The 16167-nt window shown below is 42.4% G+C and overlaps 1 protein-coding gene across 1 annotated transcript in view; it reads left to right on the top strand.

The window, feature by feature from the left end:
* Positions 1-1571: 1571 nt before the first annotated feature.
* The window catches only part of LOC120401161 (hormonally up-regulated neu tumor-associated kinase homolog A-like), a 44365-nt gene continuing 29769 nt past the window's right edge, over positions 1572-16167 (top strand). Inside the window, exons 1-3 of the mRNA XM_039530822.1 lie at positions 1572-1823; positions 2876-3168; positions 6498-6553. Of these exons, the coding sequence (XP_039386756.1) occupies positions 1572-1823; positions 2876-3168; positions 6498-6553 (601 nt within the window). The remainder of the gene's footprint in view (positions 1824-2875; positions 3169-6497; positions 6554-16167) is intronic.

Raw genomic sequence — 16167 nt, 5'->3', positions numbered from 1 at the left:
AGATTTTTCAAGGTGTCAAGTTGGGCCTTTCCCCAACAATAGCAATAATTAGCTTAGCCAGCGATTATGTTTTAAGGTTGGTTATATTTTTAAGAGGTTTTTGCCTTTCTTCTGAAAAGTGCCAGAAATATGGGCTTTTTGTTTCATGCTGTGGTTCCTCTCTTTGTTTTTGTTTTTAATATGTTACCTCTTCTGTCTTGATTTTCAATGGGAAAGCCAGTATCAAAGGAATGGATAGCAGGGAAGGAGGCACAGCCCTTACTAAGCACTAATAAGGAAGCATTTCTCAATTCTATCAATCCCATCCTCTAGTTTGTCTAGAAGATTCAGTTTTCTCTGGTTCTGAATCTCTGTGGGGAGCAGAAATACAGCCTTATTCAGCATATCAACTACCCAGCATAGCAAGTGACAATCATCAGAAAACAAAATTGAAATAGTTTATGAAAATCTAGAGTTTGCTCAGCTCAGCTGCAGCTTATCTTTCAGTTAATGATGGGAGTGATTGGGAGTCAGAGGAAGAGAACAGTACTTGACATTTCAGCTGGGTGACAAGGAGAGTTCATCAAAAATTCAAGTGTGGCCTACATTAAATTATCTGAACTACCTTTTTGATGGTCATTTGAACAAGGTGTCTTTTGTTTATGGCTGACCTAGGTCCTGATCCTGCAAACAGTTACACACATGCTTCATTTTTTGCAACTGTTGCCCCATTAAAGTCAATGGGACTATTCACATGCATGGAGTTAACTGTTTGTAGGCCCTAGGTTTTCATTACAGTTTTCATCCCCTCTCTTTCACCCAGTTTGGGGACTAGTGCCCAGCCCCTTTCTGAAGTACATGAGTCACATAACACAAACAAAATAGTCTTTACATTCATTTAAAAACAGGCAATTTTTTTTTCTAAATAACTTTTAGAAATCCTCTCTGTAAAGAGGAAAACCCTCCTATGATAAATTAATGGGGGATATTTTGCAGAAGCTAATTTTGTGACAGGAAGTGTAAAATGGCTCCTGAAAATAAAATCCACATGCAAGCTAAGACTCTGTGCAAGAGATCTATTTAGACATTTACTACCAGCTTCGGTTTGATTAACTCTCTCTAAATGCAAACTAACGAGATGTTTTTACAATGAGCAGCTATGCTCTTGTCTTTGAAAAACAGACAAAGAAGGTTGCAGTCCCATTTAGTTGTTTGGTGTTACCTGCCCGTGCACTGGCCATTTGGTCGCAGTCTCGTTCCATGTGAAAGGGGGTGGTTTATTCCATGCTAATGCTGGGATTGTGTGTCATCAGAGCTGGCAGCGCTGGGGCATTAATTGACATCATGTATCAGGTTAGGTTAATAATCTGCATCTTGGTTCTGCTTGAGCAGATCTGAATGCCTGGGGGGTAGAGATCAGTGATGAAAAGGAAGTCTCTGAGGGAAAGGATTAGATACTGGAAGGTCAATGGGATGGTGCTTGCATCCCGAGATGTACAGATGTAATGCTCATCTTTGTTATTGATCACAGGCTACACCTGGAAAGCAGCACTGTTTAGAGAGTGGGGTCAGTAAATCTGACCCTCCCAAGGATGCCTGCAGCAATCAAAGCGACTTTGGATGGCATAACAACAGATACCAGCAACCTGGATGGGACATTACCAGAATTCGAGAAAAACAACAGGGATGTGCTGATACCTTCTTGTTTTAGCAAGATGCCCCGAGAGCCTGGAAAGAATTTCCCTCACACCAAACAAGTTGGGACTTACCTGGTGGGCAAAATGATCAACAAAGGCTCCTTTGCCAAGGTGATGGAGGGACTACACATCCCCACGGGGGAGAAGGTAAACGCATAATGGAGTAAGTTTAACTAATAATTGCCACTAATCTCACTGCATTGTATGTGGGAGGAATTCAGACGATTGTTTTTAATCCCACAAACCAGTCATTCAGTGAACTACCACCTTAAGCCTTAAAACTGAACCTGTCTGGCTTCAGAAATGGAGTTTACTGTTCACTTAAAAGCCAGTCATACACGTGAATGTAAATTTGTATCATTGTTTTCATGTAGATGTAACTGGACATTGAGCTAGTTCTGACAGCAAAGCCATCATCTGTTGAAAGAGGAAAAAGATAATTACAACCTCAAATTTATTTTCTCCAATAAGCCTCCCTGAGTCAGTATCCTGTATCTGATACTTAAAGCTAGGGAGAAATGCTTATAGAGAAACTACCCACTGCAACAGCAATATCTTAGATGACAGGATGTAGTTAGCTAATATATATTTTCCCCAGCTAAAATACAAAAATATGTGTCACACGTCTTCTTTATGGAGCTGTATGATGTACTATGAAATTTGTATTTGTTGTCAACTTTATTTTTCAAATGGCTCTAAACAACATATGATATTTCTTTATTTATGACATGTAGTTTTATTCTGTTTATTCTAAAGAGCCTGATGAAAGGCCACTAATGCCAAATGGAGTCTTTCCTTTGCCTTTGGTGGGTTTTGGATCAGGGCCTAAGGGAGCATGTTAGAAAAAGAACACATTGGCCACCTTCCAGTATACAGATCATTTAAAGGAACATATTTATTTTTTGTCTTTAGGTGTGCTTTCCACGCGCACCTTACCTACTGCAATCAGTGGGCTATACAGAGATACAGATATAGATATGATGTGGATATCAGATGGCAGCTTTTGACCCTTGAGGGAGACAGGAAGCTTATGCTTCACTCTGGAAATGCATCCTCTCTGCACCATCAAATTGTCAAGATCAATCTAAATAATCAGGAGTTCGCTAAAATAAACTTATTCCCCAAGCATTTTGAAAATAGATCTGTGTTGCTCAAAGCTGAAATGGGTATTGCCAATTTGCATATATTCTATAATTTAGGTAGCCATAAAAGTCATTGACAAGAAAAAAGCCAAGCAGGATTCCTACGTTTTAAAAAATATGAAGCGGGAGCCCCGGATACACCAGATGATTAAGCATCCTAATATTGTTCAGCTATATGAGACACTGGAGACTGAAAACTTCTATTACATGGTGATGGAACTATGCCTAGGTGGAGACCTCATGGACAGAATCTGTGACAAAAAGAAACTGGAAGAAAGGGAAGTAAGGGACTATACCAGGCAGATCATGTCTGCAGTTGAACATCTGCATCGCCATGGGATTGTCCACAGGTAGGGTTATTTCACCCCTTTCAAATAAAAGTGACAAAATCAGTAATTCCAGAATGGGTAGCATTTTTCTTTATGGAAATTATTTATTTCACCTGCCCTAATGATAATGATAATGTCAACTCCAGAGATCAACATTTTTCAATTTTTCATCTCAATATTTTCAAACAACCCCTGCCTCCACTTTTCAATCCTTTCTAATAAAGTGTTTATGATGTTTATGGTCTTTATGATGAGTGGAGAAATCCAGGGCCAGGGTAGAGGACAAATTTCATAATGTAGGTTAGGGAACTAACCTGGAAGTTTGGTTATTTTGGTTATTTTGGAATTAATTTGGGTCAAAGTGTTATCACACCAAATAAAAATAATTCAATATATTTGTTACTTTAAATACTGGTTTAGTTGTGATGAGATCCATTGTGACTTAATCTGACCTGAGTAAGGGGCAGTAGATTATTGTGTTGTCCGCAGGGCAGACCAGGGAACAAATTGCGACTCAGAGTCACAATTAATTTTCTTGTTCCCCACTTGCTCCAGAGAGCAAGCAGTGGACCATTGCTCTAGACCAGTGACAGATTGTTTACTTTTCCATGCTGGCCTGGCAGAGCTCATTGGTGAGTTGTGGAATCAAAGTCAAGGCTTACATATGTGCATCCACTTTCATGGAGGAGTAGCCACTCTATGGAGGCTGCTCTCCTACCCCAGGCTGTGAATCATGGGGTGTGAGGAGGGCACAATGGACTAAGAGGGTGCATTATGCCTCCTAACTCCCTTGCACAGTGATCTTTCACATTTTCTGTATTTCTGTAAATAATTTGTAATTTATTATAGCTTTAAACAACAATAAAGACATCCACATATAAAGCTCTAGCCACCCTCGCACTTAATCAAACTTATAGTAACTTAACAATAGCCATCAAACAGCATTAAATATTCATCTAGCAGGTAGCACATTAACTCTCTTACAAGTGCTTTGCGTGGTGTGTTCTGCTTTCTTGTAATCCAACAGTAAATATCTGCCTGTATCAGTTGCTTTGTACTAATCTTTTTACTCACAAAAATAAAGAATTAACTGAACAAAATTATGAAATAAAATCATGGCTTAGGTATTATAAGCAGCAATGTGTCCTAACTGAAGCCTCACTGACTATCCCAGTCTGACCTCACTGCCTTTGTGGGTTCCTAGCTAATCTATTTTAGGGTTTTTCTTTAGTGCCCACCAACACAGAGTTAGATGGGTTCGATTTAGATTATTGCTTGAGAACTCAAATAGTGCAGCTTATTTTTAATAGAAGATGTTAATTAATCAAAGATAAAGCTGCACGGTACAGAAAGGCAATACATACCAATCTGGGTTGCAACTCCGCAGCTTGAATCGGTTCCACCGAATATGAGCTCACTTCAGGATATACTTATATACAAATTGTTAATGACAAAACAGAAAATTCGTCAATTAGCACAAACTTTTCATCCTATTGCTACAAGGTCATCTTTTAGTGCTCCTAAGGCCACCTCCATGCTATATCCTGGTTTGAAGCTTGACTGCAAAGTAGCCATGACATTAGCACGTCACATGTTGGAGCTTGGCTATCAATGGTTTTGCCTAGGAATGGCACTAGGACACACTTGACTTAACTCTGTAATATACCTTGGAACAAATAACATTTTCTATTGAGTTTGTGGTATATTTAACTAAACACTGGTCCATTTCTTGACCACTTCTAGTATTAAAATAAGGAATATTGGTCATCAGGAATCCTTTTCCCTATTTTGATTATTTTGATTGTTAATTCACCACTCTTCCCCATACCCTCCTCACAGTCTCCATCCCTCCTTTCGTCTTGTCTCACCTTACATTTTAAGCTCTGCAAGATAGGGCTATAGGGCTGAATGAGTCCTTAGCTGCCTCCAGTAAGTGCTGGTTGCAACTGAGGGGAGGAGTTTCAAAGGAGCTGCTTGTTCTCCATCCCACTTCTGCCATCCCTGACCCCAGTGTACTTTAAAACAGCCCTAGTATTGCTCTAAAATACACCAGCTTACAATGGTGTCCAAAGGTCTGTTATGCCAGCAGGGATCATAGGAACATAAGAGGCTCTGGACATGCTCCCAATATCAAGATTATACCAGCTGAGGATTCCCCTGTGCTAGTGAAAAGCCTCAGCTGCCCTTTCGGGGAAACTTTCTAGCCATTTGACACCATCAAAGCAGAAGCCAGGTTATAGTTCTTAGTTTTTTTGTCAGGATATCAAATATTCCCATAATAAAGACGTGTTCAGCTAAGCCAATTTATAGTATCTCCCCAGGGGCGGCTCTAGGCACCAGCAAACCAAGCTGTTGCCTAGGGCTGTTGCCTAGGGCGGCCAAATCTAGGGGGCGGACGACCGGACCTGCCGCAGGCATGACTGCGGAGGGGGCGCTCGTCCCGCGGCTCCGGTGGACCTGCCGCGGGAGCTCAACCGGAGCCGCGGGAAGAGGGGACCCGCCGCGGGACCGAGGAAGGGCGGCGCAGCACACCGCGCTGCCTGGGGCAGCCTATTTTCTAGAGCCGCCCCTGTATCTCCCCTATAATTTTGACCTAGTCATCACTGTTTGCTATAAGGAGTTGATTTTTGCTGATCCTGTCTCCGTGAACACCATTGCAAGGACGGTTCCATCTACAGTGTCCCTATTCTCTGTCCTTCTTTGACCCGACTGTTCTCCTTCATACGCAAGGCAGATTTCACTTCTCAATTTACCTCCTTTCTTTTACACTGCCTGAACACAATTAAATTACTCACATTGAAAGCAACTGCAATATAATCACCTCTTTAATGCAACAGAGAAAATACACTCAGTTCTCCATAAACTCGAAGTGCAAATCTGCGTGCTTTATATTCAAAGTATATCTTTGCAAAGATAAAAAAGACAAAACTAAAAATACTTGCCTTTGTCTTGAAACTGAAGTAATGCAACAGGAAAATCAATAGCTATATTTTAGATATTTTCCTTGAAGTTTTGAAGCACTGAAGAATTACTATGCAGCCACTTAATAAATAGTGTACCACTATAGTATGCAAAATAATAATGAAATGGTATTGACTTAACCCAAAGATATTAACAGAATGGATGATTTCTAAAATGAGTATTCATTAAAAATATTCAGTAATTTAATGAAAGTTTCCATTCCACTAACTGAAAACTGCAGGACCCTGTTATAATTGTACATTCTGAGCTATGTGGTACTATCTTTATTGTAATGAAACTTTTGTTAAAAAAGTCTGCTAAGAATTAGAATATGAATGTTAAGTTTCAATATACATCTTAAAGTTTGCTTTCTGTCTTGATTTGCTTAGGGACCTGAAAATTGAGAATTTTCTTCTGGATGAAAACAACAACATCAAAATTGTTGGTAGGTGCATATCATCCATAAAAGAACATAGAAGGTTGATTCCTGTTACTGGACTTGATAGTTCACGTAGCTTTCTATGACTATCAACCATTGATTAAACTACAAATTTTGTGGATGAGTTAGTGATTATTTAACAAATGTATAGGATGTAAATGGAACAGTCTTTGCCCAAGTGTGCCTTTACAGTGTATTTGTGCATTTATTCCATTTATTTTTAAAATATGGAAAGAAGAGTATTTTGCATAGGATTCAGTTTTCTTTTGTTGTGTGTTGTAGGGGCAAGAAACAATTTAAGAATTATAGATCTCTTGTGTGTAAAAGCAGAGGTGAATTATAGACACAAGCAAATAAACTTTAGACTAAACACATACAACTCCATAGGCTTCTGTGGACTAATGCCCTCAATTGGACCCCTTATCATTAAACATTTTGAAAAGAAAACTGTTTCTATGAGTAATGGAAGCTTTGCTAGAGTGCTAAAGGGTGAGGCAAACTACTGTTAAATTGGGGGAATTTGCACCAAGCAGTTAACACGGCTCAGAAAGGCATTTATATATTTTACAGAAACCTCACAGAATTCTGCACACAAACTTGCCTGTGCATAGCACAGGTTTCCTAAACTTTTGAAAGCTTCGCTTCCATCAGGAAAAGGAAACCAAACAGGCACACCTTTCCCACCTCCAGCTAGTCCTTCACAACCCTCTTTCCCTCCTACACATTTGGGGAAATGCTTACATAGCTCTTCACAATACAACACTTCCACTCCTTTCTTATGTGCTTTGATAAGCAGCGCAATAGATAATAATGCTGACATTTAATGTAAAAAGAATAGGAGTACTTGTGGCACCTTAGAGACTAACAAATTTATTGTAGCATAAGCTTTTTTGTTAGTCTCTAAGGTGTCACAAGTACTCCTATTCTTTTTGCGGATACAGACTAACACGGCTACTACTCTGAAACCTGTCATTATACAAGACATTTAATGTGTCATCCTTTGACCTGAGCCAGCACCCATTGAAATGACTGGGACAGTTAATACTCAGAGCTATTGTTTCAGGCTCATTAAGAACTTGGGCTCATTAAGATATTGCTTCATCAGTTACACTTGGGCCACATTGTCAAGATTTTCTTTGCATATATAACAGCTAGAGATTTACTTTTTTAAAAAAGCAAAAGTCAAAACTCTGGACAACTGACAGACCCCTCTTGGCAAGATCTTCACAAACACCCCAATTTTCAGAATCCTGAGTGAAGGTAGGAAAGATTAGTGGCAGGAGCTTTGGATTCCTGAACTGAAGTCAGGGGTCAGAGCCAGTATCAGGGTCAAGAGACAAGCCAGAATCAGGAGTTAAGCCAAGAGGCAAAGCTAGAGACAGAGTCAGGTATCAGGCTGAGGGTCCATACCAGGGATCAGGGTCCTTGCTGGAGTTCCAAAGGACATTTGGGAGTCAGAATCCAAGTCCGAGTCGCGATCAGTACCAGGCATTCAAGTCCAGAGAGGCAGGCAGTCGTGAAAGCTAGCTAGGGATCCACATTGTGGCCTGGACATTTCCTGGTATTCTCTCATGGGTGTATATAAGGACAAGGAGCCATTTAGGGATCACTAAGACCACTATCAGTCAGATCACTCAAGGCCGAACACCCTGTGGTGTAGTAGGAGGATTTTATGTTTGTATTTTGTATAATTCAGAAAGAAGGATAAAAAATCTTGTGTAGCATGTATTAAATGTATTGATGTATGATTTGATCATATCCTGCCAGCCACCCTTTCTGAAAGCAGAAAGGAGGACAGATGGAAGGGGACCAGGAGATTGCAACACGCCTCTATTGAGATGTCAGAGTAGGGCAGATTGACAACTCTAAAGATGTGATCAAAACCAGTATGGGATAACTCCCCAAAAAACGTAATAAAAAACAAAATTAAAAATTAAAAACAAATTTTAGAAAACAAGCACTCGTCAAACAACAATTGATTACAGTATGACGGTGCAAAACTCATTGCTCCCAATGAAGGAAAATCACTATATAAACAGGGTGTCTTGCCATAAAACTTTGGGTTCATCCTGCCAAGACTTCTCCAGAGCATCATGTCGCGACCAACAGAACCCGGCTCCTACCTACCCATGATCAACCTAGCTGGCCACTAGACTGATCCGGACTTTGAACTGGTAACTAAAACATCGACTGTCGGGACTCTGTGTGTGTGTGTGTGTGTGTGTGTGTGTGTGAATGCATATGCTAATTATTGTATTTCCAATAAATGAGGCGTATTGCCTTTTCTCCTGAAAAACATCCCTTGTGCTTCTTATAAGCATAACATTTTTGGTGGAGAATTGCGAAAGGGGGAAGACATGCACCATGATTGTTGAAAATACTGCTAAATACTGCTAAAAGGTATACCATACATATAAAGTGATCCATCATTCAGGTGTGCACACCCCCGGTCATCGAGATACCAAACAATAGGGGGAGGATTAGAGTCCTCGATGCTCCTACCAATCTGTCGGGGAAAACTATACAGATAAATATATATGTAAACTGTTTGTACAAACGGTCTAGGTATATACACCCCCAGTCATAGAGGTACCAGGCCCAAGGGAGAGGATTAGAGTCCTCGCTCCAATCCGTCTGTCAGGGGGGAAATTGCATAGGTGAATATACTCTCGGTCGTAGAAGGATCGAGCCCAAAATGTAGGGGGATTAGCATTCCCCCGTCCTGCTCTGTCAGTCAGAGGTTTTAGTGGGTACAGACTTTTTTTGTTGTTGTTATGTAAGTCCCAGCACAAGCATTGGCACGGAAAAGTTATAAAGGTAAACGAGATTCATAAGGAAAATATGTTCAAGTGAAAAGAGTCCCCTAGGGACAAAGCTCAAGAAGAGCAGAAAAAATTACCATTCATCCAGGAAACTACTCCTTTTAAGAAAATTTTGCAAAAGTTTGGGCACAGCCCATGGACTGAACAAGCATTAGCCTATGTCCACACCACAGCTAAAATACAAGAATTGGGAAAGTCCATCACTGCATCTTTATCAACATTAGCAATGGGACAATTATTTTCTAAAATGCTGCCAGTATGGCAACAGCGAGGAAAGCAGGATCAGGCCCAGACAAACAGGCAGGCAATAGATAAAGAGATTGGAAAACAAGTTGGCAGCCCTTAGTGGCAGGAGTAAGGAAAGGAGTAAGTACAGGCATGGGGAATTCAGATCCCTGGGACAATACTTGGAATGGTGATATCTGGGCTGATGGAGTTGTCATTTTGGAAAATAAGCAAGTGATTTAAGGAAAGAGAGTGAGAAGTTAACTCTGGAGAGGCTGGAGGGAATTAAGCAGTTGAACGTTGTAAAAATGTTCAAAAGAAAAAGTGTTATAGAAAGAGAATTCTTGATTTCTTTGCAGCCATTCTGAAGGGAAAATGGGCCCTTTTCCAAAGGAATGTCTGAAAATAAGCCAGGCAAAGAGACAATCTGATTTAAATCATCTGACTATGAACAATTTAGTCAAGTTCACTAAAAGAACACAAGGGGTTTCTATTGGAACTTAACTGCCCCCAAATGTATACAAATGTAAGCTATGTACAGCTGTGTGTAAATATATTGTGTAAATATATGAGTTTTAAGGACCTAAATCAACACTCCTGGTTTGTAAAACTCTTGTTTTGTAGGTTTAAAATAACTTGGTTTGGTTTGGTTTGGTTTTTAAAAAATACAAACATAAAATACTACTACTACAGTGGTATTAAACCTCTGTGCATTGTGGGTCACCGAGTGTAAGCAGGCTATAGTTGCTGCCAGGTGGTGTTGTGGGGATGTTGGTTGCCTGGTAGCCTTGTAGGCCTACATTCAAGTCCCACCAATCACTGTACCAATGGGGTACAACCCTGCACTTTGGGAAACACTGCTTTAGTAATAGCTTCTTATAAACCTGACCTAACAGGGCTCTGAGTGTCTTCATCTCCCAGTGACTTCAGCATCTTACAGAGCTACACCTGAGGGATTACTTATTCAAGTTAGGCACAGTCTACACTTAAAAGTTAGATCAACATAGCTATGTCAGTCAGGGTATTAAAAAAACACTCCCCTAACTGAAACAGCTATGCCAACCTATCCCCCGGTGTAGCTGCCGCTATGTCAACAGAAGAATGTTTCCATCAATTTAGCTACCATCATTCAGGGAGGTGGTGTTTCAATGGAAAAACCCCTTCCATTGGTGTAGGTTGTTCTATGCTACAGGGTTATGCCAAAAAAGCTGTGGCAACATAGCTATGACAGTATAGTCTCTGTAGCATAGAGATATCCTTACACTAGCATAGCTTGACTTGGCTTTTACTGAGATAAAATTCCAAAACGCTATGTGGACTCTTATTTAAACTTTAAGCATGGCTTATTTAGCTTTAGTTAAACTTGTTCCTAATTGTAAAGAACGTGGGTGAAATCTGTATTTATTTTATAGCTGTTAGATATATATCATTGTAGGTTTGGTGATTATTGTGTTGCCAGCTAAAAAGTAGCTCACAGTTAAATCAGTCTTAGATGTGCATACTTGGTTACTAGACCCTGTACATGCTTGCGCATGTTCCCTATAGCCATGATGAGTGTCCACATATACTGTGCTGGACATGGATACAACACTGTGTTCACACATATACACACATCCACACTGCTGCAGTTGTTAAGCAACGTTAGCATTACTATTTCATCGGAGGTATCACAGGATTCTACGCATCAGAAGGAAACACTCTAGGAACTGCTTTGCTGCATGTTGTTGGTACTATCCCAGCCCTTCACGCATTTGCCAGCGGTGGTTCCTGCTCACCATTCTCTCCTGCCAAACTGGGTGGAAGACATGCATCAACGGAATGATGATGTGGTTCTACTCCTGCTCCTTAGTGCAGGACAAATGTTTATTCTGTGGAGTGGGTGAATGGCGAGATGCCAGATGGACTTTGGGCAGAACTTTCTAACATGACAAAGATGGCTGACCTTGAGGGTCAATGACAATCCAGTTTGACTCCCATGGAACAGATACAGTGAATGCCAGTATTGCTACGGTATGCCAATGGCCTGTCCATCCCTTCTGATACAGGAGAACCAGCACAGTGTGGTTGGATTACATTGTTTTGGAATGGGATTCAGAATTTCCAAATGAGGAAACAGACCTTTATGGAGCTGTGTGAGACGCTTGCACCAAACCTCCAGCACCAATGTGGCCAACACTGTTCACATAATCATCAGCTGCTGCACACTCCGTGTTGGTGAAGATAAAGGGGAGTGCTTTCATCCTGAGTGGGCACAGGACAAGTCTGGTTCACAAACTCTGTACAGGCAGCTGGATCCCACACACATGCATACTAGTCCTGGTTCCCAATGGGCAAGGGAATCAGGGATGCCAAATGTGCACACATCTTGGCACAGCAGGGAAACAGAGGATGACATCTGCCTGTGCCAAGGGACAGCTTCACACCCTGTACAGCTGCTGGAAAAAACAGGAGGGACCATTGGCACATACTAGTGGGGCTTCATAGCTTTGTGTGGGTTTTTGTTCCCCTGTAGTTAATGGCCATTAGACATTCATTCCTGTGACTATTCACCCATTGCAGGCAATTATAACAGGCACCTCCACTGGGTTATCACCTTAGGGCTGGGTTTGTGCTGTGGAGGGTGGCAGCCCAGCTGTAATGCAGTCATTGTGCAAGGCTGTTGTCTTAAATGTTCACGCTTGTTTACAGACCTGTTATCAGGAGTGCTCAATCTCTTAATGATCTTATCAACATTTTTTTTTAAGAACGGTTGTCATGGAGCATTAATCCCAGTGTTAAAATGGATCAAGATGGGGGGAGGGGGCATTTAATCATTGGATAGTGGCAGAGGCCTGTGTTGTTACTTTAATTGTGTTTCATTTTTAAGCCTGTGACCTAAGCCATAAAGATGTTTATCTAGCCCAGCTCTGTGTTCTGAGTTCTGCTGCTTTTACAACTAGCAGTGCTTTCTCTAAGCACTTACATTTTCCACATCCTTCCTGTGGACCCTTTGGACTTCAGATATTTCTTAATCTGAAAGTGAGGGGGAGAGGTGGACAGAAAAGTGTTTGCAGTATGATGGCACCAGACAGTTACACCTTTCCAGTTCATGTGCTGTAAATTGTGTGGCCCAGTCTCAAACCTGAAAACATTGTATGCTCATCATACTTAGGAAGCGGGGTCCACACATGTGTCAAGGAAATTATAACATTGATTCAAAGTACTATAGAATGGGTAATAGAAATATTTTTAAAGGAAATGGAAACCGATAAAACATAATGCGACTAAAACCATGTACAATGGGCAAACGTTAATGTCTCTGCACCTGTCTCCTTGCCCTCCTCCTCCCCTGACAAGCAGGGAACAAGTGGGGAAAATTGTTCTTGGGAACAAACTGGGATGTCTCCTGTGTATGTTTGGAGGCTGGGCACTTGGTGGGCTTCAGAGATTCCTGCAGGCTCTTTGTTCCCTTCCTGGATGCTCAGGAGGGTTCCCCTGCAAGAGGTTTTCAGTTCCAATGGAGGGTGTGGTCCCAGAAGTCCTGCAGGCTCCTTCCAGTAACTCAGGAGGGAGGAGTCCTCTGCCTGAGCAGCACGCTGGGTGGTAGCCAGAGGAGGAGGTGGTTGTGGCGGCAACAGTACATAGACAGGTATAGTGGCCATGGCAGCAGATGCACCCTGAACACATTTGGCCACCAGGTCTATCAGTCTCTCCATAAGGGAATGCTGCTGATCCCTATGGATGTGCTCCCATTCCTAAAGTGTGCCTCCTGCTCCATGAACCAGTTATCAGTACCTCTTTCTGCTGAAGAACCTGATCCTCCCATGTCCTGAGAAACTCCAGTTGTTCCTGATTCCTCCTGTCCACTCCAATGAGCAGCTCCTCTAAGGTCCTTCTCTGTCTGCCTCTGCTGTCTCTGGGGTGCTGCTCCTGCTGGTCAGCAGACTGGTTTCCTTCTTGGGAACCAGAGGTCCTGCCATTCAAAGACAAGTGCAGCATTATACATTTTTCTCCTTTGGAGTGAGGCAAGAAATCCCCCCACATAAAAACTTTGCTGTGGAAGGCCACAATTTTGATACTTTTCATCATTCCAGGAATGTGACTATCCTTAATTCTCAGACTTTTGCAGCCCATAAGGAAGGAACAGAGGCTACTAATAGTAAGAGACATGGAGTCATGTTTTTAAACATTTTAAATTTTCATAGTGTCTCAAGGGGAGGAGGGGAAGATGGGCAGTTCCTTCCAGGAGCTATATTACCAGTTTGCAATTTCTTCTTTAAAGGCTGGCCAACATTTGCAGAACACAGCAGTTTTCAAGGTATCAGAATAGAAGAGAGGTGGCTTTCCAGTCCTGTGGGGGGAGATCCAGCAACCTATGCCAGAGAGATGTTTCTGCTGATGGTCATCCCTCTACGTACTGCTGAATGGAGGGGTTTGGGCAGCTATGGAGGTAGACCAAGCAGATTTGCACTGCGGTTGAATGTCAAGACCCAGATGGAGTTTCTGCTACACCAGAAATTTGCTGAAATATGCTTACAGGACTAGGAGGCACTTCAACTGGAAATTTACTATATACTCAGCTATCATACAGAGTTTCCATGCAATAAGAAATGTGAACCACGGACACTGCCTATGCATCCCACCTCATCTCACCCCCAGCATCACCAGAAAATCTTTCACATGTCTGCCTAGCAATGGTGAAATGGACAGGGGGGAAAAGAAACACACCACAACTTTATTTCCTTGCCTACCACTTCCGATCAGCACCACAAGCCCCTCACCTCTTCACAGCAAAGGGACACCACACTGTGTTTATCCAACCACTAGACCCCACACCACACTTCCTTCTCACACCTGTTTCCCTTGGCTTGTGCAGCATGGTTCCTTGTGGAGAGAGGCCCAAAACCAGAGACAAGAATGGGGAAATTTTGTAATCTTCCAAGGGAGAAAAGATGGCTATGACTAACTTCCTCAGACAAGCAAAGTGTTTCCTTCCTCTTCTTGGACCTAACCCCTCTCCGACTCAACCCACCCACCATTCTGAGTGGCTCCCATTTGTAAGGGGATGATAAGATTGGGAAAGTAAGGGTTGAAGCACTGAAACTGTGTAATCTTCCAAGGGACAGAAGACAACAGTTGCTAACTTTAGACATACAACTATATGTTCTTTACACCTGTCCCATTCCCAGCCAGGACCTTCCACCCACCCACTCCCTTCCTCTAGTTGGCATGGCCCCAGGACCATCACTTCCTGATTGTTGTCCAAGAAACGCACAGACACGGGGCACAATGATTGTTCATTAATAATCTGTTTTATAGTATCTGCCAATTGCATTAGTAGTTCATCAGAAATCAATAAAATAATTGATTTGTAGCCGTGTCTTGCTCAGGGTTATTTAAGGGTTGAAGTGAAGCAGGGGCTGGGCTTAACATCAGGAATGTAGCACCAGAGCAAGAGGGACTGTTGCTCGGCAGGGTGGGGGGGTCCACTGTAACTTACTAGCCTTGGGTTCTGGTTCCTGCTTCTGCTTGGAGTTCTCCTTGAGTTGTCAATGAGTCCAGAGGGGTTGAGGAACGGGGGTCATAAGCCACTTCAGGGTCTGTACTGGGAGCCCTTGACAGCACCTGGGCCAGCTCATAGTAGAAGGGGCATGTACAACGAGCCCTCTGGGAATGACTGTTTGAATCTTTTGACCTTCTGTACAGGAGCCTCAAGTGCTTTGCCGGTATGGGCCTGGTGTCTGCTCAGTGTTCACCTTCTTCAGCCTCCATGACATTTCCCAGTACAGGCGAATGTTCCTGTCACTCCAGGCAAAGTTTTGGAGGACAGTATGCTCTGACCACACATTGATCAGCAACTGGGTGTGGTCAGCAGGCCAAGCAGCTGCTCTTGGAGCAGGATCCATGTTCCCTTTTTCAAATCAAAACAGTGCAGCAGAAAACTGTTCTGACGTGGTCAGTGCACCTCAGTACTGCTGGTGAAAACAGGGGGACAGGGGCTTTTATAGATTGGTAAGGGTCAGGCAGAAAGGGGTTCGTTACATTATGGAAATGGGGATGGAGGATGATCCAAACTGAAGACCTGGTACATGCCCTTTTCCCCCCATCCACACTGCATATGGGTCTGGGTCCACACCACAGCCAAGGCAGGTGCTAGCTTACTCACCCTGTACTCACCTTCAGACAAGTTTCTGGAGTTTAGATGTGCACAACGGGGGAATTAGAGCACAACCACATGCATGGACTTGTACAGTCACTAGTGTAGATAAAGCCTTAGTTAGCTTTGGCCTGCAGAAATCAAACTCAATGGTTGTATATAGCCCCAATGGCTGGTACTCAACCAGACAATATAGGAGTTCATTCCTTTGGAATTCACCTCCCCACATGTGGAATCAGGTGTCTGGCTTATCCCGTGGATGGGAAGCAGTAAGACCCTGTCTTGTGTCCTCAGGGAGATTCAGGTGGGAATTCTTAAACAAAGAGCTTTAAAATGTTTATAAACTGCCCCTCTGAGCACACAGGGAAACAGAGGGTCTGAAGAGGAGCAGGCTGTCACTTGGTCCCTAGGAGAATGGGTGTGACGAAGTGCCCAGG

This window comes from Mauremys reevesii, linkage group 3 (genome assembly GCF_016161935.1).
Source record: "Mauremys reevesii isolate NIE-2019 linkage group 3, ASM1616193v1, whole genome shotgun sequence".
NCBI classification, from domain to species: Eukaryota; Metazoa; Chordata; order Testudines; family Geoemydidae; genus Mauremys; species Mauremys reevesii.
Note: the sequence above shows the minus strand (reverse complement) of the source record. Positions and strands in the feature narration are given on the sequence as shown.